Raw genomic sequence first — 23,480 nt, 5'->3', positions numbered from 1 at the left:
AACTATAATTTTTGTGTTCATAAAATTTTTAAATCAATGCATGCATACCTTTGAGTATTGTAAAAAGTTGTAAGGAGTGTATGAGTGATAAAGTAATAATTAAATAATTTGGGACAGTGCTTGGCTTCCTCAGGACGAGCTCCTCCTTACCAAGAGATGTGGCATCATCATAGTTAACATATGTCTTTTTTTGCCTTCCTTACCAAGAGATGTGGCATCATCATAGTTAACATCTGTATTTTTTTGCCTTGGTTCTAACTTCTAACACAAGAGGAAGGAAAGGCATACATGCATGCATGGAAGGGTTATCTTTTTCTTTTTGTTTTTCTTCTTCTTTTTTTTTTTATTTTTTTGCTTTTTCTTTTTCTTTTTCTTTTTCATTCTCATTCTCGTTTTCTTTATCTTTTAATTTTTTCCTTTGATGATGCTAAAGTCACCAAATTTGTTCATCAATATATTTTTCAGAGTGAGCCTAAACACTATCACATCAATCCAGATTCATAATTGAAACACTATCACATCAATTCAGACTCATAATTTCATGATTAATTTGATTTGGCGATACTATTTCATAATTTGATTTGGTGATACTAACCCATAATATCTATCTCACTTATCTCTTGAATTGTCACTTAATAAGAGTGAAAGACACAAATATATAGAACTGTTCCGTAAAAAATTTTCTCAAAAATTTGACACCTTTAATTCGGCTCTTTGTCAATCAAGACCATAGTATATATATGCTATGAGTTATTTACATTTATAATTCCTGAGGTTTATCGTCTTTTCACATACACCCTCTAAGGTTTCGATCATGAGATTTCTGGTATCGTCTCCTAATGTTCTTCGAATGCATTCTAGATATTAGTATTCAATATCTACGTCGTGTATTTGAAGAACCATAGGGAGACGCTAACAAAATTTGATAGAGAGGGCAATAAATAGAGACTATATAGCAGGGGACTATTGTATGTTTCTAATTAACTCTAAAGAAAAACTCTAAATTCTAAATTTTAAAACATATTAAATCATATCTAAACACACTCAAGTAGCCGCTCTTGTACTCACAATTGTCACTGTATTCTTGTTGTCGATTGACCCGCACCTAAGTAGATAGATCGACGGTCTTACACTCCGAGAATCTATTTTCAAAATTACAAACTATAATTTTTGTGTTCTTGAAATTTTTAAATCCAGACATGCATACTTTTGAGTATTGTAAAAAGTTATAAGGGGTGTATGAGTGATAAAGTAATAATTAAATAATTTGGGACAGTGCTTGTCTTCCTCAGGAGGAGCTCCTCCTTACCAAGAGATGTGGCATCATCATAGTTAACATCTGTCTTTTTTTGCCTTCATTCTAACTTCTAACACAAGAGGAAGGAAAGGCATACATGCATGCATGGAAGGGTTATCTTTTTCTTTTTGTTTTCCTTCTTTTTGTTTTTCTTCTTCTTTATTTTATTTTTCTTTTTCTTTATTACTTTATTATTCATACACGTCAAGCATTCAACAAGCCAAGCATTATCCCAAATACATAAACACCGTTCCTAAGCTACATTAACACCGTTGTTCAGTTTTAGTATATAGGTATAGACTTTTTTTATTATTCATCTCTTTAGCATTCGTGGTTGAGAAGTGAGAAGTACCATATCAAGTTATCCACTCCATCAACATTCAACAGGAAATTAGCAGGCCCTCTTTATTCTTTTGCACAGCTTGGTTCGTGTAATTCAGGCTTCCAGTTTCGAGTCCACCCAAGTTACCCAACCCATCATCAGGTTTTTCTCTATCTTTCTTCCTTATCTTCACTTTGTGCTTTAGTCTTTTCCTTTGGTTTAATATTTCTTATATTGTAAGGGGAGCATAGTTTAGACGTTAAACAGTCAAACTACAAAATTAACAAAGGTTGCTGCTTCTTGTAGGTTGTGGACCTTGTGGTGAAGACACTATACGTACGTTGACTCTAGCATATATTCACGGCTGAGAAGTGACAAGTATCATATCAACAGGAAAATTAGTACTCTCATTAGTCTTTTGCACGGATTGGTTCCCATCATCAGGTTTTTCTCTATCTTCCTTCCTTATCTTCATTTTGTGCTTTAGTCTTTTTCTTAATTTGGTTTAATGGTTAATTTGATGTTGCAAACACCCTGTCATCAACTTAGTTTTCCTGATTATTAGAAAATTGTATAAGCTTGATGTAAAAATTCAGCCTTTAGGTAAAAGAATTCAGCATTATTCTATTCATCTCCCTTAGGAGGCATTTATAAGGGTACAATATTATGTCCATAAGGAATTCTACTTAGACAAGAAAACTAATTAAAACAACTACAAATATAAGTAAAGTACACAAAATTATCCTAATTAGACTAGGACCAGGAAAATAATAAGGGAAAATAAAACTTGAAACTCACGCCAACACTCTCCCTCAAGTTGGTACATAAACACTTCATCTGTCCAACTTGCCAAATGAGTTGTAGAACTCTGTAATTGGAAACCGTCTTGGTAAGTAGATCAACTAATTGATCTTCATTCTTCACAAAAGGAGTAATGTTTATTACAATCTCCAAACTCATGTTGACAAAATATCTATCAACTTTAGCATATCAAATACGATGAGACCTTCATCAGCACCAAAAAAACTAGTAGAAGACCCATCACTTGTATCAATTAGGGCTGGGAATGGGTCGGGTCGGGCCATTATCGGCCAAACAACCAACCCACCCGACCACCCGACCACCCGACTTTAGCCAATTCTCAAAACCATTACCAATCCGACTATTATGGGTCGGGTAATGGGTGTCATCCGACTTTGTCGGTTGATTGGTGGGTCGGTAATGAATGGCATCCGACTCTTTTTTTTTTTTTCCACAAACAATTTAAAATTTAAAATTTTAAACCTTTAAATATAAGTTTATAACAGCCAAATATCATCACCAAAACAAAAAAAATCATCAGATTCATCCCCAATTCACCATGCAGCTAGCTAATTATGTTCAGGCAATCAATATAAATAATTCAATATCCATTATCCAGTCTTTTAGAACAAGAAGACAAAAAGGAATACAATCAATGATTCAATATCAATATCCAATTCGTCATGCGGCTAGCTAATCACCAAGTGCCTGATTTTGAGTCAAATTCCCCAAATTGAACTGCCAACATCAAAATCCCCAAATTAATATTGAAAACCCTAAAATGACAAAACCCTAAATTCATTGTTTGCAAGTGGAAATTAAACTAAAGAAAAGTGAAATAAAGTTGAAATTAAACATACCTGAGTCTAATTTGGAGGATGTGATGACTGAAAGTCTGAAACAGAGGAGAGTTTGAGAGAGAGAGAGAGAGAGAGGTGCAGGTCACTGGGTCAGTGAGAGTTGAGAGAACTTAGAGAAGATGAGAGAGAGTGAGAACTGAGAAGCCTGTTTGGTATTCTATTTAAAAAGTATTTTTTTTTCAAAAACAAAAAAACAAGTTTTAGTCAAGAAAACATGTTTGGTAGACCATTTTCAAAAACAGTATTTTAGAAAAAATTAAAAACATGCCTCTTTTTAAAAATGATAAAATATCGTTTTTCTCATTTTTTTTTTTTTTACACTTCCATCTTCCTTAATTAGCTGCCATCATTTTTAAAATTTAAAAATTGTTTTCAAATTTCATATCAAACAAGTTTTCAAATTTTAAAAATTGATTTTGAAAACTCACATTTAAAAAATAAATTCTTAATTTTTGAAAAAAAAAATTTGAGAAGGATACCAAACGAGTTAATTTCTCCAACAACGTGTTCAAAAGAGAGGAGGAAGTAGATCGATGTTCGACCACGGCCATAAAGATCTAACCAGATAATGTTCAATGTTCTTTTAAAATCTTGATTGTTCTCAGATAAAACACCCTTGCATGAGAGATACTTGTGAAGATATTTAATGGGAGCAGTTCTGCCGATTTCTTCTATAAATGTAGTTGATTTATTCTATGAATGCAACTTGCTCTTGCCTCTCCTTAGAAGTGACAACTTCTTTTCACCCATCATTGGGTTGTAATTATCCAAAAGAGAACATAAACGAGAAACAGTAGGCCGCTTGAAGTTTTTAGCAAGAATAACACGTGTCTGCATGGTCTTTGAGTCATTCTCGCCAATGACCACAAGCCCATCCAAATCAAGCTTTTTTTTCTTAGTTGTTATGGGATCGATCCCTCAGATACGCTCCGTACACAGTTTTAGTTGCCCTCAGAGACGATTCTCCTTCATTCAGCTTAATATGCACCTTTTAATAACTGTTATCACTCTCCGGCGATGAGTGACTTCATAAACCATAACCTTGGTGTTAGCCTTTCGGCAGATTTAAAGAGGAAAGAATTCACCCCAATAAAATCAATATTATCATATGCACAAATTTCAAGAGATCGAAATATTTGTACCTTGAAAATTCGAAACATAGGATTTTCTTTGACAACACGGATGAATGATTTTCACATCCATTCAACTCCAAGTTTGCTAATATCATTGTTAAAGAATTTTTCTAGTTCCCACAAAATCATGATGAACCTCAAAAACTTCATGCGGGCCATCAAACGTAGGAGTAAGCACTAAATTCAAAGGACTTAAATCTTCATATTTATCAAAGAACTCGCCAACATCCTCATGAGGACTATCCGCAAATTTAAACAATATATTTAGTCAAAAATCATCAAAATCATTAAAACCTTCACATGTAGTCGGAACAACATCAGGTAATTTGAAATCATCATAAGTCTTCTCTTCACATGTAGTCTCCCCTTGAATAGAAGACTCTTAAAAAGACTCAGTAGAATATAGTGATCTTATGCTCAGCAAGATTTGAATAAACATATATTCTTGGACCTATTCCCACCTGACAAACACAGTTAAAATCACAAGGGATACCAGTCCAACCAAGGGTAGTAGTGGACGTCGTGTCACCGAACCTCCAATCACAGGTGAGAAGAGAAGAACCAAAGTCTTCTTGAGCAATATAATAAAAAACATTAGGAATCTCCCAAAAATCCCTAGCAGTCATTGCTCCACTCTTAATCAACAACGAACCTCTTTGGTCATAGAATTCATCAGCCAACCTGTTACGATAGTCCTCAACAGGATCAATATTATCACCAGTAACATAACTCCATAGTCCACGGTCAGATGATATATAAATAAGAACTTTGTGCCCACTCAACATAATTGAACTGATCAAGTTTCTCAAGCGTAATTTAGGCCGGTAATTTAGGCCGATAAGTCATACATAGCTTCAAAGCATAAAATAAGAATTGAAAGAAAATCGGTAGGTAGAAATAAATTACAGACGGCAGCAGAATGGACGGCGACAACAAAGAACACAATCAAGTAGCAGCAGCAAAAACCCTGAATTTTATGGAAAAAAAAAAAAAACAAGAAAACGCGCCTTAACCAATGACATGACCCGATAACCTGACCCATAACATATACTGTTCCACAAAGTTGGCCCATAACCCACATATCTCTCGCCCATGACCAAAACCCAAAACTTATAAAGGGATGCCTATTGGGATTCCTTATATATGCACTAGCTAATTGTGTAATTTATGCCTGGACTCAGATTTGAGTCGGTGAACAGTATTTTCCCAATTTGGGTTCAAGTTTGAGTTTTTCCAATTTGAGATAGATTTGAGTCACTACTGGAGAGGATTTTTGATTATTTTGACTCAAATTTAAATTTTAGTCAAGATTTGAGTCACTACTAGAGATGCTCTTAGTAGTAAAATTTATTTTCATAAGTTTTTTTAAATAAATTTGATATCACTAAAGTTATCTATGTAAATGAATGCTTGTATCGTACTAAACTTAGGGAGCATTGATCACGATTTCTCTTAAATTTGATTGGTTAAACAAGGAAGTAATTAATTATAGCTATTAATTATTAAATACACACACATCTTCTTATTACATTACGAACACTATTTATCACTGTGCTATAGTGAGAACAATGTATAACTGTCAACTCTCCAATAATTAATAATATTGGTAGAACTAAAAAATTATCAGTGAATGAAAATTAATGAATTTTTATCAATGAAATTTTTATTTTTTTTTTAACAAAACATGCCTACAGATTTGCAAGGTTGATAAACTTTTTTCTAAAAATATATATCTTATATCTAATTTAAATTATATAAAAGCTCCTAATTTTTTTGAAATTAAAAACTTAATGTTGCTAATAATTTTTATACAATATATATATACACATAAGCATCTGCTTCTTTTTTCGTTTTTTTTCGCTTTCTAATAATTAATACTATGACGGGAACTTTTGCAAAAAGCAATTAATCATTAAGTAATATAGTTATTAATTATTCACCATGGAAGTAAGTTGGTTCCTCAAAAAAAAAAATTTAATTAATAGAGGGTCAACTGTGTAATGATGATTTGAAGCTCCGTAGTTTATCACAAATCTCAAAGGGCTCGTCTCCTATATAAATATTTTGAAAAATTGAAATTCTATAATTTATTGGTAGTTTTTATATGAACTTACAGAGAAGATCAAGAAGGTGGTGAGAGATGGATCCAATTCCACCATTGGTGAGGAGCCTATGGGATGTGTGGGATGTTCGCATGCTGATTGTATTTAGTCTGAGCATACAAACCATTCTTTTCATGTTGGGCAACCGTAGAAAGTACATCTCCAAATTTTGGATCCAAATCACTGTTTGGTTAGCCTACTTAGTAGCCGATTGGGTGGCAACCGTTGCCCTTGGCAAGCTTTCTGATGTTGATGCTGATGCCAAAAACAACAATATTGTTATGGGGGGAATATGGGCGCCCTTTCTTTTGTTACACCTTGGTGGGCCAGATACCATAACTGCCTACTCAGTGGATGATAATCAGTTATGGTTGAGACACTTTCTTGGACTGTTTGTTCAACTCACTGTGGCAATTTATGTCTTTCTTATGTCCTGGAGTATTAGTTCTTCTTGGTTCTCATATCTAGCTTTGCCGGTGTTCGTGGCTGGAATTATCAAGTACGGAGAGAGAACATGGGTTCTCAAGTACGCATGTGATACTCAACCAGCAGTGCCATTTGCCAATATCATAAAAGAAGTGGTACTTAAAAGATCGGCCTCTCCTGATGCGGAAGTGTTGTCAAACTTGTTATTGTCGTCTTATCCCGATGCCGAAGTATTTGTGTGGGCCAATCAGATTGTTGATGTATATAAGCCTCATATTGAAAATTATGTAGAAGATGTGACCGCCCTTGAGTTGGTGCTAAATAATATAAAGGACGGTCTCAAGTACTGGAAGGCAATAGATGTTGAAATGGGGCTCATGTACGATTTGCTCTACACAAAGGCAGCCATTACTTATACCAAACTAGGCTGCATTCTTCGCTCCATCAGCTTCTCTTGTACGGTGTCTGTGTTTGTGGGATTCTCCTACTTGATGATCATCATGACTAGTACTACTTTCATGGAAGCAGGTGAGCACATCAAGAAGATTAAGGTTGATATCGCCATCACGTGGGCACTATTGGTTGGAGCTTTTGTTCTAGAAATGTATGGAATTATTCAAATACTTTCCTCCGACTGGACAATGCTTTGGCTAATCAAGCAGTACCCAAAATATCATCAATTGGCGCCTCAATTGTTCAAAAAATTCCCCTGGTTATTTTCAAAGCACAAGCAGCAGAGAAAAAGGTGGTCTAATGTAATGGGACAATTCAATCTCCTTCGTTTCTCCCTCAAAGACAAGGACAAGGACAAGGACAAGAAGCCCATGAAGTTGAGCAGAAGAATCATCAGGTTGTTTCGGATTGAGGAGAAGCTCGATAAGTACAGGCATGAGACTTGTGAAGAAGTCCCTGACTATTTGAAAGAAAATATTGCTAAATTTATTTTAAGTGACAGCTGGGATTTCACCAAAAAATCGGATAAAAAAGCATTCACAAGGTTGGATTTTGATGAGAAAATTATTATATGGCACATTGCCACGCAAGTCTGCTGTCATCATCATCGTCATCATCAAGATTCACAAAGTACTACTGGGGCCCCAAATACCTCATCCTCGACAGACGAGGACCAATTTAAAGAAACACGCAAAGTTTGCGAACTTGTGTCGGATTACATGGTGTATCTACTTGTTATGTGTCCTTTTATACTACCCATTAAAAAAGATGATGTTACGTTTAGAGATGCTGTCACAGCTCTCAAAGCATTCTTCGAAGAAACAAAAACGGCATCTTTGGAGGATGCTTACGTAAAGTTAGAACAAATAAAAACTCCAAACAATATATTAATAGGTAAGGCACATGTGCTTATCAAAAGACTTCTGGAGAAGGAAAATGGTAAATGGGGAATATTGAGTTGCGTGTGGATGGAGATTATATGCCATGCCGCAAAGGAGAGCACAAAAAATAACCATGCTCGAAGACTTGGACAAGGGGGTGAGCTTCTCACATGGGTCTGGCTCTTTCTAACACAGAGTGTGAAATCAGGAAAAGCAGAGGGGACTAAAACATATTTGCAAGTTTCGGATTATAAAAGAGAATTTGACAAATGGGATTACTATATTTCTAAGTTCTTGAAGGAAATGATGGAATCTCTAAGTCAATAGATCTTGAAATAGTTTATGGCAAAAGGAGATATGTATTTTTTTTTTTATATAATCAGTCAGTTACATTTGCAGCAGGAGACTTTTAGTTATGTATCAATTTATTCAGTCTTTTGGCTTTGCTGGTTGGTTTATTAATTTCTATCTACAACAAATTGCTTGTGCTATATGAGAAGTTTTGACACATGGACCATGCACATCATTCACATCTTGTCATGTAGGCAAAATGTTGTTTTTGTGTCCCCTAAAAGCAGATTGGCATGGTCCAATTAGTGAACCAGGTTCATGCCAAAATTTCTGTGTGCTACATAGGTTGAAGGGAATTTGATATATTATGTGAACTAAATTGTAAAAATAAAACTAGATCGCAGAAGCTGTGGGTGGGAAGAAGAAGCAGAATGAAAAAAAAAAAAAAAAAAAAAAAAAAAAAGTCTAAATAATGAAACCTAACAAGACTTCTATCTGATTGAGTTATTATATTTATGTTGCTTAGTTTGGCATTATATATACACTTAATCCAGCGCCAATTGTCGATCATGGCTCTTTGTGATCAATAATCTCGATCGTTTAAATCGATATTCAATGGTTTCATCTCTCATTGTCTATTTGTATGTAGAAGATCACTTTTGTATTGTGTTTTTAACGATCCGAACCGATCATTCCTTAGTGCCTCACTTAAGGATCATCCATGCAAAAAATTAGCTCAATCGGAGATGTAGAAGTTAGGTAACGGTGGTTGAACTTATGAACGATTGTAAATTTTGTAATACGAATCGAAGTATGAGATGAATTCCGATTTAGCCGATTTTTTGCAGGGATGATCTTCCAGTATAAATGAATAGAATGAACGGTTCCGATCGTTGAAATCATATTGTAGTCTTCACAAATTGTTGAATCACCAAAATTTCTACCCAAAAGTTAATATAATTATACTCTTCAAGTGTATTTGTATGTAGAAGATCACTTTTGTATTGTGTTTTTAACGATCCGAACCGATCATTCCTTAGTGCCTCACTCAAAGATCATCCATGCAAAAAATTAACTCAATTGGAGATGTAGAAGTTAGGTTTAGCATTTAGGATGTATGAACGATCTTGATTCTTATAATAATAATCGAACGGGTAGATGAACTCCGATTGAGCCGATTTTTTCCAGGGTTGATCTTTGAGTATGAACATATATGAAGAATGGCTCTGATTGTGATAATCACGTTGTGGTCTTCACAATTATTGAAGCTACAAGGTTTTAACGAAAAAGTTGATATAATTTTATTCTTCAAATGCAAAAACCACTGATTTATATGTAGAACCTTATATGTCGATTGTGTTTTTAACGATCTGAACCGTTCATTATTAGTTTGTCACTCAAAGATCATTCTTCTAAAATATTAGGTCAATTGAAGATCTAGAAGTTTGGTATTGGAGCTCGAACGTATGAACGATCATGGTTCATAAAAAAATTCAACTTTGGGCGACGAAATGTAGCTTTAGGCGACGAACAGTGCGTCGCCCAAAGTCTGAAATTATGGCGAGATAAAACGGAGCCCTAAAGTCAACAACTTTGAGCGACGAACATGAATTCGTCGCCCAAAGTGACTTTAGGCGACGAATTAACATGTTCGTCGCCCAAAGTGACTTTGGGCGACGAATTCATGTTCGTCGCTTTAATATACTTGGGCGACGAATTTATGTTCGTCGCCCAAAGTCTTTAAATTTATACCAATCTCTGGGTTCACTTCAGTCAGCTCACTCACTCACCTCACCCTCGCAGCGCCGCACCCTCCTCCTTCCCTCAGCTCTCACTCCCTCCTCCTCCTCCTCCTCCTCCTCCTCCCTCCTCCTCCTCCCTTCGCCTCCTCCTCCTCCTCCCTCCTTCCCCGTAACCCAAAACCCCCCCCCCCTTCGGCAACCCACCCACCCCCGAAAATACACACCCCCGCCGAAACCCACCCCCCCGAATACCCACCCCCGCCGAAACCCACCCCCCACCCGAATACCCACCCCCGCCGAAACCCACCCCCCACCCGAATACCCACCCCCGCCGAAACCCACCCCCCACCCGAAACTCACCCTCCCCCGATAACCCACCCCCACCGAAACCCATCCCCCCCCCCAGCCGAAACCACTCACCCAAAACACCCCCCCCCCCCCCTCGAAGCCGAAACCAGCTCAAGGTATTTGTTTTTTTTTTTTTTTTTTTTTTTTGAATTTATGGTATTTTATGGTATTTTCTGTTTTTTTTTTTGGTATTTTCTGTTTTTTTTTTTGGTATTTTCTGTTTTTTATGGTATTTTCTGTTTTTTATGTTTTATAATATTGTGGATTTTGTACTTGTTGTGGATTTTGCATAAATTGATTGTGAAATTTCTGATTTTAGTGGTAATTAGTTAATGTTGTGGGTTTTTTTTAATTTAGTGGTTTGGTTGTGAAATCTGAATTTAGATTGATGTTGGCTCATATTTGACAATGATTTATTTTTTTGGTGAAGGAATGATAGTATTGCATTTGTTGTGAAGGATAATTGCATTTTTAGTGAGGTATGTGTTTAATCTATCTTTTAGTTAAGTTTTTGTATGATTTAGTATTTAATGTTTCATATATAATTGTATTAAATTTTTGAGTGAATTAGTTTGTATGTTAAAATTAATTATAAAATTGATTAATTAATTTGTATGTTTTTATATGCTAAAATTTAATAGTTTGTTTGTATGCTTATATGTATATTGTTAGATTAATTATAATTTAGTTTGTATGTTACATTTAGTTTAGTTGTAATTGCAAATTTCCGATGACGTAGTCCAGCACTCCTCGAGTACTGGGTGAGGTCATGTGGCACGAAGCGCTTGTGCGAAGTTATCAATCGATAACTTTGTACATTTAACTAGTCGTGCGAAGTTATCAGTGGATAACTTTGTACACTAAATTTAAATTCACCTTAGACCCGTTCGAGAGTCTATTGGACGCGCGCATGGGCGCTGGGCGTGACTGCGCTCCAATATGATTCTTGAATTGTCCAAATTACCCATGGACAGTTTGGGAGTGCACAATTATGTGTTGTGGTTAGCGGTTCATGTGATGTGGATTAGTTAGTTTGTTAGTTTTTAAATATAAAATTTAGTTTAATTACAAAATGTAGATTAATTAGTTTGAGAAATATATATAATTTAGTTATAAGGTGAAAGGCGATGGAGTCAGCTCCCAATGATGTAGTTCAGCCATCCTCGAGTACTGGGAGCCCCTCTATGCCACGGAGGGCCCGTCGATCTCACCGCTCTAGTCAGGTCACCGCTTCCGCTTCCGCTTCATCTACTGCCACGTCATCCACTGCGACGAGGGGACCATGTAGTGGGTTGAAGTCCTCTCGGATCGTGCGCAGTACTGGGGCGCGGATTCCAGTCATGTGTGTGCAAAACGGCCGACGACCGTTAGATCCTAACGTTGACAGTTTGTTCTCGCATGATGTGGGGGCTATTATTCGTGCCGAGTGCGCCATGGTTGCAACCACTTGGAAAAAATTGCCGGCAGAGATTCAACACAAAGTGATCCGCTCCATCTCAGTGAGTATATAGCTCAATAATTAATTCAAAATGATAAATTTGATCATTCATAACAATCTAATATTTTTTTCAGGTTAACTTTGACATTCAGATGGATGATCCCCTCACTGTCACGTACATGACAGATTTACTCATCAAGTCCTACAGGCAGTGGAAGCACGAACTACACGTGCATTTCAAGGGATTTTCGTCGGCAGTTGAGGCATTGGCGAACCCCCCTATGGAGTTGGTAGAGCGGTCTAACCAGTGGCGTTTTTTGTGCGATCATTTCATGAGTCCGTCGTTTTTGGTACGTTTTATCATCTTAAGACTTTAAAAAATCGATTATTGTTTTGTTATTCTATTATTGTATACATACACTAACATATTTATAATTTGCTTAATATTTAACAGAAGAAGTCGGTCGCCAACGCCAGAAACCGAAAAGGGAAGCCGTTTAACCATCATAGTGGTCCGACGCCCATCTCATATCGAGTGGAGTCGCGACGTCAGGTACGTCATTATTTAATTTAATACATATATATTCTTTAATATTGGTTGGGTCTTTGACAAAATTATTTTCTTTTTCAGCGTGGGTCGCAATTCCCGGAGATAGATACTTTCGGAGATATCTATGTTCATCCCGGTTGTGATGCGGCCAAGGCAAAACATGTTAGTTTTTTATATTTTAATTTTTTTCACAATTTTTTATATTTATTTTTCTAATTGGTTACTTGTATATATAACATTTTGAAGGATGAGATGGTGGCCAACTCGAGAATATATTTGGAGAGCTTGGCCGAGCAGCACCCTCCGGGTACTCCGTTGGAGTCGATTCCAGTACCCGATCCCGATGTCGGACTTCGTATTATGATAGACTCACTGGGTGTTAGGCCCGGTAAGGAAATACGCGGCATGGGATATGGGCGGATTCGTGATGTTCGATCCTCGTCTTCGTCTTCATCTTCGTCTCAGCCATCTGCAGTCGTCGCAGGGTTGTCCGCTCAAGTGAAGAAGTTGCAGGAGGACTTACGAGCTGAGAGAGCGGAGAAGGAGGCGTTGTATGCTGCATTGACCAAGGCGATACCTGGGTTTGTCCCACCACCATCTTCTCATCAACCTCCGTCAGATATGAATGATGATGATGCTACTAGTTTAGAATAGATTGACTATATATATTAGGGTTAATTACTACTTTGTATGGATATTTTGATATATAAATTTATGAATTTTGTTTTATATAGTTTTTGAATAAAGAATTTTTTTTTAAATATTAAATTTAAATATATAATTTAAATAAAACAAATAATTTTTTTAAAAAAAAAACATGTTTGAGCGACGAAATTTTCCGTCGCCCAAAGGGTGTTTGGGCGACGAATAAATCTATTCCTCGCCCAAAGCATGTTTGGGCGACGGAATTTTTCGTCGCCTAAACATGGTTTGGGCGACGAAAATTCCGTCGCCCAAAGAACGTTCCAGCGAGGAAATTAGTTATTCCTCTCCCAAATCTTGTTTAGGCGACGGATAATTTCGTCGCCCATGCTTTGGGCGACGAATAAGGGTGTTCGTCGCCCAAACCCTCTTTGGGCGACGAAATTTGTCCGTCGCCTAAACATTCTTTGGGCGACGAATTTTATGTGTTGGGAGACAAACAAATTTCGTCGCCCCCAGGTGTCTTTGGGCGACGAAATTTATGGATTCGTCGCCCAAACTCTTGGGCGACGCATCTTGGGCGTCCAATTGCTCGACGAACCAATTTCGTCGCCCAAACGTTTGGGCGACGAAACTCTACTTTGGGCGACGAATTCCGTTCCTCTCCCAAACCCTTTTTTCTTGTAGTGTTGGTAGTTTTTATATGAACTTACAGAGAAGATCAGGAAGGTGGTGAGAGATGGATCCAATTCCACCATTGGTGAGGAGCCTATGGGATGTGTGGGATGTTCGCATGCTGATTGTATTTAGTCTGAGCATACAAACCATTCTTTTCATGTTGGGCAACCGTAGAAAGTACATCTCCAAATTTTGGATCCAAATCACTGTTTGGTTAGCCTACTTAGTAGCTGATTGGGTGGCAACCGTTGCCCTTGGCAAGCTTTCTGATGTTGATGCTGATGCCAAAAACAACAATATTGATATGGGGGGAATATGGGCGCCCTTTCTTTTGTTACACCTTGGTGGGCCAGATACCATAACTGCCTACTCAGTGGATGATAATCAGTTATGGTTGAGACACTTTCTTGGACTGTTTGTTCAACTCACTGTGGCAATTTATGTCTTTCTTATGTCCTGGAGTATTAGTTCTTCTTGGTTCTCATATCTAGCTTTGCCGGTGTTCGTGGCTGGAATTATCAAGTACGGAGAGAGAACATGGGTTCTCAAGTGCGCATGTGATACTCAACCAGCAGTGCCATTTGCCAATATCATAAAAGAAGTGGTACTTAAAAGATCGGCCTCTCCTGATGCGGAAGTGTTGTCAAACTTGTTATTGTCGTCTTATCCCGATGCCGAAGTATTTGTGTGGGCCAATCAGATTGTTGATGTATATAAGCCTCATATTGAAAATTATTGCGCCTCTATAGAAGATGTGACCGCCCTTGAGTTGGTGCTAAATAATATAAAGGACGCTCTCAAGTACTTGGAGGCAGTAGATGTTGAAATAGGGCTCATGTACGATTTTGTAACGCCCCGAACCTCGGGCCCATAAACACACTGAAACACCAAACATTTAAACCTGTTTTCTCTTTCTTTTGAACCATGCACATAAATATAAATAAATACATTTCTTTCACATAAAATATTTATGTAAAACCTCTGTATAAAAATGTTTAAACAAATTAGAGTGGGTCCCACTGCCTCGTCTTCTCCCCACTGCCTCCTCAGCCTGCTTAACCTGCAAAACAACAACCACACTGCACCATATCCATGGTACACCGGGTCATTCAGACAAACAACCCGGTAAACTCACTAGAGCTCGTATGAGTGAAATGACGTAACAAATATCCTCAATAATCCTTCATTTTCCATATTTAATAATAATCCACAATAAAATCCACAATTCTGGCCAATCAATTGCCTAATCGTCAACTATTAACCTCAACCTCAAATCATTCCCGTCTTAATTTAATAACCTCAAAGCATAATTACCAATACTTCCATTCTCAAGATTCAAGCCTAGACTTTACCAAGTCCTAGCCAAACCAAATCCTAGCAAACATATACACACAAGCACACAAAGCAACAAAACAGACTATCTAATTTCACTCACGTCGCTCTTTGAAATCCTTCAACTTTAAAACTATTTTCAAAATCTTTTCTTTCAAATCTATTTTTAAATCTCTTCCACCGTAAATCAAACTCTAAAAATAACAAGATTTCTCAAGCTGGAAATCGATATTATCAACTGTATATAAATAATTTAGGCTGAAAACTTTTGTCTCAAATAAACCTCGATATACTGAAAAAGCAATGAAACTGTTCAAGCTGAGAAATATCAAATCTGAACTGAATTTATCTTTGGAAACTGATATCTCAAAACACTTATACTTAAAACTCACACCATTCTTATGCCCGTACTGTAGACAATGTCTGGCCACAATCCCGCGCACGGGCAGGCTCAAATCCTGGCCACAATCTCGTACGGAGGGGTCACTCCGCACGAGCAGGCTCATATCCTGGCCACAATCCTGTGCATTTTACATAGGCAGGCTCGTTTGATCGGTACATGCATTAACACAGCTGTCTTTAAATACTCTTTAAATCTCTACTCATTTTTGAGATAAATAATTAAACATTTTTCAATTCTTTTCAAAACTCTCCTTAACAATCCAACGCATCAAAAATGTGTCTTTTCTCAAATCACAACGTCTCAAACCATACTTTAAAATATTCAAAGAAATGAACATCCAAAATATATGAAATCTTTTAATAAACTAGGTGACAATTAAAGACCCCCTTTTAAAATAAAGAATTCTTCGATATAAATCTCATCCAAAAGTTTGTTGAAATATTTCTTAATCGTTTAAAATATAAATTTGAAGATAAGAGAAATCGAGCTATACCGAAACCTTTCCGAAACTGATTCCTACTCACGACCCCTCACTTGTTTGCCACTCAATAATACCAATACTTCCTCAATAATTAATTTGATCATTCTGCACAATAATTGCCTAATCCTCATTCATTTACTTCGACAATAAACATTTCTTCTCTAATTCAGCAATTACCATCATAGCATCTCTATAATTCCCAATTGATCCCTTAGTTTCAAATCCTCGTCACTACGTTCTCATGATTCAAATCCTACACTTAGCCTCTTCTAAGCATAAAGCAACAAATCAAACAAAACAAACAATTCATCTACGGTACTTAACAATATAACCAGATAAGTTTCACTCACAGTGCAAACACGTGAAATGACCGAAATGCCCTTCACGGCACCATTGCTCGGATATTAAATCCGGCAGCATAACGGCATCGAGAATAAGATTTTCCGAGTCCGTGTACCAAATGGAACTAGAAGGGTTTATGGGACTTCAATTGAGCGGAAATGGGTCAAACGACCACTAACCCGCCGCCAAAAGTGGTAGTTCCGATGGTGGCAGCGGCGGCAAAATCCTCGAGGATCATTTTTGACAACTGGACCGACGGCCAAAAGTCATCGGAAATGGCCGAAATTGACGGTGGAAGCCGGCAGCTGCGTTGGACTTCCCGAGCTCATTGCTCTGTCGTGGAGCATCGTATGGACAAACGGAGACCATGGATAGACTCACCATGACAAGGGGAACAAAGCCCAGTAGGTCCGGCCATCCAATTTCTGCTGGAACAGTGAGATCACGGTGGTGCAGCCGCAACTTTGGTGGCTTGCTACGCTTTCGTGGGTGGTCGGATCACTGATCCGAGACCACCAATAGAAAGGTATCGTCGATAGCTTTCCAATGCCACCAAGAACGCCTGAATCGGAGGTCGGGAGCGAGAGTTATAGCCAGTCAAAGTTTTGGGCAAGAATAGAGGAGGAGAGAGAGAGAATTCGAGAAGAGGGAGAGAGAATGCACGGGAGGGAGAGAGAAATGAGAAGAGAGAGAGAGGTTTTCTGACTTTTTGGCTTTCAAAACTCACTTTTGTATAAATTACAAGTTTGCCACTTATTTCAAAAGCCCGTATTTTCAAACCGTAACTCCGATTTATGCGTGCTTCGTGTCTACGAACTCATGAACTCGAGATCTATCCAACGTGCCCAAAGTCAAAGATGAAAGCCCACTAATTTTAAAAGTCAACTTTGGGTCAAGCCCGATTTAAAACAAAAATTAAAATTAAATTAAAACCTTTTTTAAATTCCAAAGAAATTCTCAAAATATTTAAAATAAATATTTGAAAAATACGGGGTCTCACAGATTTGCTCTACACAAAGGCAGCCATTAGTTATACCAAACTAGGCTACATTCTTCGCTCCATCAGCTTCTCTTGTACGGTGTCTGTGTTTGTGGGATTCTCCTACTTGATGATCATCATGACTAGTACTACTTTCATGGAAGCAGGTGAGCACATCAAGAAGAACCATGAAGAACACTACTACAACGGCTGGATTAAGGTTGATATCGCCATCACGTGGGCACTATTGGTTGGAGCTTTTGTTCTAGAAATGTATGGAATTATTCAAGTACTTTCCTCCGACTGGACAATGCTTTGGCTAATCAAGCAATACCCAAAATATCATCAATTGGCGCCTCAATTGTTCAAAAAATTCCCCTGGTTATTTTCAAAGCACAAGCAGCATAGAAAAAGGTGGTCTAATTTAATGGGACAATTCAATCTCCTTTGTTTCTTCCTCAAAGACAAGGACAAGGACAAGAAGCCCATGAAGTTGAGCAGAAGAATCATCAGGTTGTTTCGGATTGAGGAGAAGCTCGATAAGTACAGGCATGAGACTTGTGATGAAGTCCCAGACTATTTGAAAGAGAATGTTGCTAAATTTATTTTAAGTGACAGCTGGGATTTCACCAAAAAATCGGATAAAGAAGCATTCAATGACTCTAGCGGTATTACAAGGTTGGATTTTGATGAGAAAATTATTAGATGGCACATTCCCACGCAAGTCTGCTGTCATCATCCAGATTCACGAAGTACTACTGGGGCCCCAAATAGCAATTTAAAGAAACACGCAAAGTTTGCGAACTTGTGTCGGATTACATGGTGTATCTACTTGTTATGTGTCCTTTTATACTACCCATTAAAAAAGATGATGTTACGTTTAGAGATGCTGTCACAGCTCTCAAAGCATTCTTCGAAGAAACAAAAACAGGAGCATCTGTGGAGGATGCTTACGTAACGTTAGAACAAACAGAATCTCGAAACAATATATTAATAGGTAAGGCACATGTGCTTATCCAAAAACTTCTGGAGAAGGAAAATGGTAAATGGGGAATATTGAGTTGTGTGTGGATGGAGATTATATGCCATGCCGCAAAGGAGAGCACACAAAATAACCATGCTCGAAGACTTGGACAAGGGGATGAGCTTCTCACATGGGTCTGGCTCTTTCTAACACAGAGTGTGAAATTAGGAAAAGCAGAGGTGACTAAAAAATATTTGCAAGTTTGGGATTATAAAGAAGAATTTAAAAAATGGGATTCCTATATTTCTATGTTCTTGAATAAAATGGAATATCTAAGTCAATAGATCTTGAAATAGTTTATGGCAAAAGGAGATATGTATATTTTTTTTTATATATATAATCAGTCAGTTACATTTGCAGCAGGAGACTTTTAGTTATGTATCAATTTATTCAGTCTTTTGGCTTTGCTGGTTGGTTTATTAATTTCTATCTACAACAAACTGCTTGTGCTATATGACAAGTTTTGACACATGGACCATGCACATCATTCACATCTTGTCATGTAGGCAAAATGTTGTTTTTGTGTCCCCTAAAAGCAGATTTTCATGGTCCAATTAATGAACCAAGTTCATGCCAAAATTTCTGTGTGCTACATAGGTTGAAGGGAATTTGATATATTATGCGAACTAAATTGTAAAAATAAAATTAGATAGCAGAAGCTGTGGGTGGGAAGAAGTAGCAGAATGGAAAAAAAAAAAAAAAAGTCTAAATAATGAAACCTAACAAGACTTCTATCTGATTGAGTTATTATATTTATGTTGCTTATATATACACTTAATCCAGCGCCAATTGTCGATCATGGCTGTTTATTATCAATAATCTCGATCGTTTAAATCGATATTCAATGGTTTCATCTCTCATTGTCTATCAAATAAATAAATAAACTCGTAGGCTTTCACCATAAATCAGCTCGTCCTTTGCACATCACGACAAGTAGGATTTTAGATTTCTGGTTCAACGTACATTTGCAAAATCTTTTTTTAGGGATGAACATCATGTAACAACCTGACTCAAATTTGCACTAGGAATTTAAAATTTTATTTGAGGTTGTAACGACCCGACCCCAAGATTTAATTTGAATTTCCAAATTTCAAGTTTAATTTTCAGATTTCATTTAAGTCTTGGAAAGGGGATTCTAGTGTTTGAGAGAGGCATTTTAAAGGTGGAACTTTGGCAAATAATTTTGAGACGACTAAATAGAACTTGAATTCCCAAACACGTGAATGAAAGCGGTTTTTAAATCGGAATTTCGGGGAAGGAAATATGGAGAAATTTCTAGAAAGGACAATTGGGTAATTTTAAAACCCCAAAACACTTTAATTTAAAACAGTCCACACACACACTCTCTCTCTCTCTCTCTCTCTCTCTCTCTCTCTCTCTCTCTCTCTCTCTCTCTCTCTCTCTCTCTCTCTCTCTCTCTCTCTCTCTCTCTCTCCCTCCCTCTTCCTTCTCTCGTACCCACCCCTGCGCACACACTAGCTGCCGCTGCAAGCCTCACCGCCGGCCACCCCTTGTCGACCAGGCCACCGCGCAACCTCCCCTCGTCGGCGCAGAAACCACCCAGCAGTGACCCTTGGTCCCCCAGCCCCGCTTGCACAGAGACCAGCCAGAAACCCAGTTGCTGCCCTCCTTCGGTCTTGCCAAATTTCTGGCCACCTAGGGTTTAGGGTTTAGGGTTGAGGAATTTGGCATTTCTTGGCTAAAAATATGTTTTGGGGCAGTCACTTTGGGCGACACTTTCAGTAAATTCAAACCCCATTGTAAATTCATGACTAAGGGATTATTAATGGACAAACTTGGTGTGAATTGTTGGTCTTGATTGTGTCGATTGTTGTTGGAGAAAACGTAGTTATTTTAAAACTAGTTTGAGACCTTGTTAATACCAATTTCACTCAAGGATGAGCTTTCCGATCGAAGTGAGCCTCAGACAAGTTTCTTTTTAAGTTTGAGATTTGTTTTGGATCTTTGGGTGAAATTGCGTTGAGCCGGACAGGTTTTGGGAATGGGTTTGGGAGCGTTTTATTTTTGGGAGGCGATTGATCTAACCGTGGTGAAGAACGTAAGTTGGGCAGAACGTTTAGGTTCACACACACACCTTTAATGTTGTCGAGTCGAGGCTAATTTTATTTTATTGTTTATTTTATAGGCGAGGTGACCGTGACTCGTGACGATCCGGCGGAGGATCGAAGTTAGGGCTCTCTTTGTGAGTGGACCTTGATTTTAATAATTTTTGTTTTGCTATGTGTTTTTAATCTCTTTGATTTAAGTTGAACCTATCTTGAGTGTTAAATCCAAAATTTCTCTCAAATAATCATTTATACTCGTTGATTTCCTTTTATCTTGAATTTTATAAAGTTTACGAACAAGAATTGTTTCATATGTGTATTCTTGTGGAAGGTATCTTGATTTGAAATGGCGTATTTTAAATTCAATTTGTTTATGAGAGGATTTATTATATCTAGTATGATTAACGTAATGATTATTTATTTTTGGATGTGGAAATGTTGTGAATTGAAAATGCAAGTACTAATCGAACGAGCCTGCCTGTGTAAAATGCACGGGATTGTGGCCACGATGTGAGCCTGCTTGTGCGGAGTGACCCCACCGTACGAGATTGTGACCAGGATACGATTCTGTTCGTGCGGGGTGACCTCTCCGTACGAGATTGTGGCCAGGATACGAGTCTGCTCGTGCAAAGTAACCGCTATGTAGGAGATTGTGGCCAGGATTTGAGCCTGCCCGTGCGCGGGATTGTGGCCAGGACATTGTCTACAGTACGGGTACGAGTATGGTGTGAGTTTTAAGTATAAGTGTTTTGAGATATCAATTTACAAAGATAAATTTAGTTCAGATTTGATATTTCTCAGCTTGAACAGTTTTATTACTTTTTCAGTATATCGAGGTTTATTTGAGATGAAAGTTTTCAGCCTAAATTATTTATATACAATTGATAATATCGATTCCAGCTTGAGAACCTTGTTATTTTCAGAGATTGATTTTCATGTTGTAGATTTCAATTGTTATAACCTTATAATTTAAATATGGTCATCAGAGCCACTACCCCTATTACAACAAATTTTTCTTTTACAATTAAAGAAAAGGAACTTCCTAAATGGAAGCGAAGCCTACAAGATCCGGGAACAGAAAATGGATGCTATGCCTCGACGTGATTGGCTCGACCTCCACCGAAACTACTACCTGGGGGAAAAACAATTTAAGACAAACAAGAAAAACTGTGAGATAGGCTCAGTGAGTGGACAGTTAAATGGAAATGAAAATCAAAGATTAAATATATTTTCAGAAAAACCCTTTATAAACACGTTTAACTCTAAGACCTCACGTCGCTCTTTGAAATCCCTCAGTTTAAAAAAAAACGCTTTCAGAAAACACGTTCAAAGTTGCTATCATAATTAAATAAACCATATTGAAGCATAAACCCTTTTTCAAACAAAATTCAAACATTAAAATTTTGAATAGTTTATAAATTTAAAATAAACGATCGCAATAGATTGTATAATACATATATAATAAAACACACCAAGTCAGTTACCCGGAGAATCTGTCATACATGCGCAGAGCCGGGAATCTGTCATACGCATGCAGAGCCAGAAATTCTGTCTTACGTGCAGGCAGAGCCACCCCCAAAGGGTCAAGCATCATGACACACGGCCCAAAGCCTATGTGTGTGCTGTAATGGGTCCCAAAGACCTATCTAATCTGATAACCTGAAAGGGCACTGAAGTGGGTGGTTTGAAAATCAATAACAACTCATAAACTCAAAAAAACCAATCTCAAGTCCTTTCATTTTCTTTCCAAAACTCTCTGTAACAAGTCCAAACTCATCAAAATATACATTTTCTCATATCACAACCTCTCAAAACTCAATATAAATAATCATTGACATGAAAGTCTGAAATATGTTCAATCTTTTCATTAACCAAGTCAAAATTAAAGCACGCCATTTAAATCAAGATATTTCCCATGAATTCAAGCATAAAATCAAATCTTAAATATTTATCTCACACTAAATTATAAAATCAAAGTTTTTAAAGTCACTAGTCTCAAAAAGAATATCATTTGAGGAAACTTTAAATAAGAATTTTCAACAAAAATCCACCATTAAATCAATGAATTCATAATCATTTAGAAACATAAACATTTATAAAACAAAGTCCACTCACAGAGATAGCCCTAGCTTCGATCCTCCGCCGGATCATCCCGAGTCACGGTCGTCTCGCCTATACAATAACCAATAAAATAAGAAATTAGTCTCAATTTACGTAAATTAATAGTGTGTGTGTGATAGCCTAAACGTTTCTCCCGACTCACGTTTTTCTACTAGTTAGAAATCGTTTTTCTCTAAACTATACACTCTCACCCTATTCCAAATCCGTCCCGGCTCCAACTACGACACCCACGTCCTCAAATTCAACCACAAATTCAAAACAAATCCTGCAAGTGGCCTACCTTACTTGGGGTTGTCCGAGAGCTAAAGACGATACCCGCAAAGTGTTCGATCACGAGCCCAAAATTGAAACTTCATCGCTCAAGTCGCACCCACCTATTCAAAATCATCAACCAACTCAGTTTTAGTACTCCAATTAGCGCTAAATAATTTACGTGACAGCCGGGTGGTCAGAACCCCCGCTGTCGCCGCTCAAAGTGGCGGCACCAAACTAGATTTCACAAATTTCTCCGAATTCCTCCAATTTTCAATTCTAAACTTCAATTGAAGGTTCTAAGGCGTGAAAATTGTTCATAACTACATTAATATCATCCAAATTCTGAAATTCTCAAGAGGAACCCGAAATGGGTTCTAAATCCCTAATTTCAATTCTCCAAAATTACTCAAAATAAAACACCAATTCACTGGGAAATGACAGCCCATACCTCAAGGAGAAAAACCCACTTAAAACTGAAAAATTCGTGGTGAAAAACTGGCCAGAAATTTGAGG

The 23,480-nt window shown here is 37.4% G+C and overlaps 2 protein-coding genes across 2 annotated transcripts; both read left to right on the top strand.

Moving 5' to 3' along the window:
• Positions 1 to 1,647: 1,647 nt before the first annotated feature.
• LOC147286219 (uncharacterized) lies at positions 1,648 to 8,602 on the top strand. Its single transcript, XM_086240711.1, has 3 exons — positions 1,648 to 1,781; positions 1,926 to 2,063; positions 6,530 to 8,602. The coding sequence occupies exon 3, from the start codon at positions 6,554 to 6,556 to the stop codon at positions 8,600 to 8,602; it is 2,049 nt and encodes a 682-aa protein (XP_086096837.1). The 5' UTR covers positions 1,648 to 1,781; positions 1,926 to 2,063; positions 6,530 to 6,553.
• Positions 8,603 to 14,025: 5,423 nt separating this feature from the next.
• On the top strand, positions 14,026 to 14,838 carry LOC147286218 (uncharacterized). Its single transcript, XM_086240710.1, has one exon. The coding sequence runs from the start codon at positions 14,026 to 14,028 to the stop codon at positions 14,836 to 14,838; it is 813 nt and encodes a 270-aa protein (XP_086096836.1).
• Positions 14,839 to 23,480: the final 8,642 nt, after the last annotated feature.

Source organism: Dryas octopetala, chromosome 4 (genome assembly GCF_963921425.1).
Source record: "Dryas octopetala chromosome 4, drDryOcto1.1, whole genome shotgun sequence".
Lineage (NCBI taxonomy): Eukaryota > Viridiplantae > Streptophyta > Magnoliopsida > Rosales > Rosaceae > Dryas > Dryas octopetala.
The sequence above is the reverse complement of the archived record's forward strand: the minus strand, read 5'-3'. Positions and strand labels throughout refer to the sequence as shown.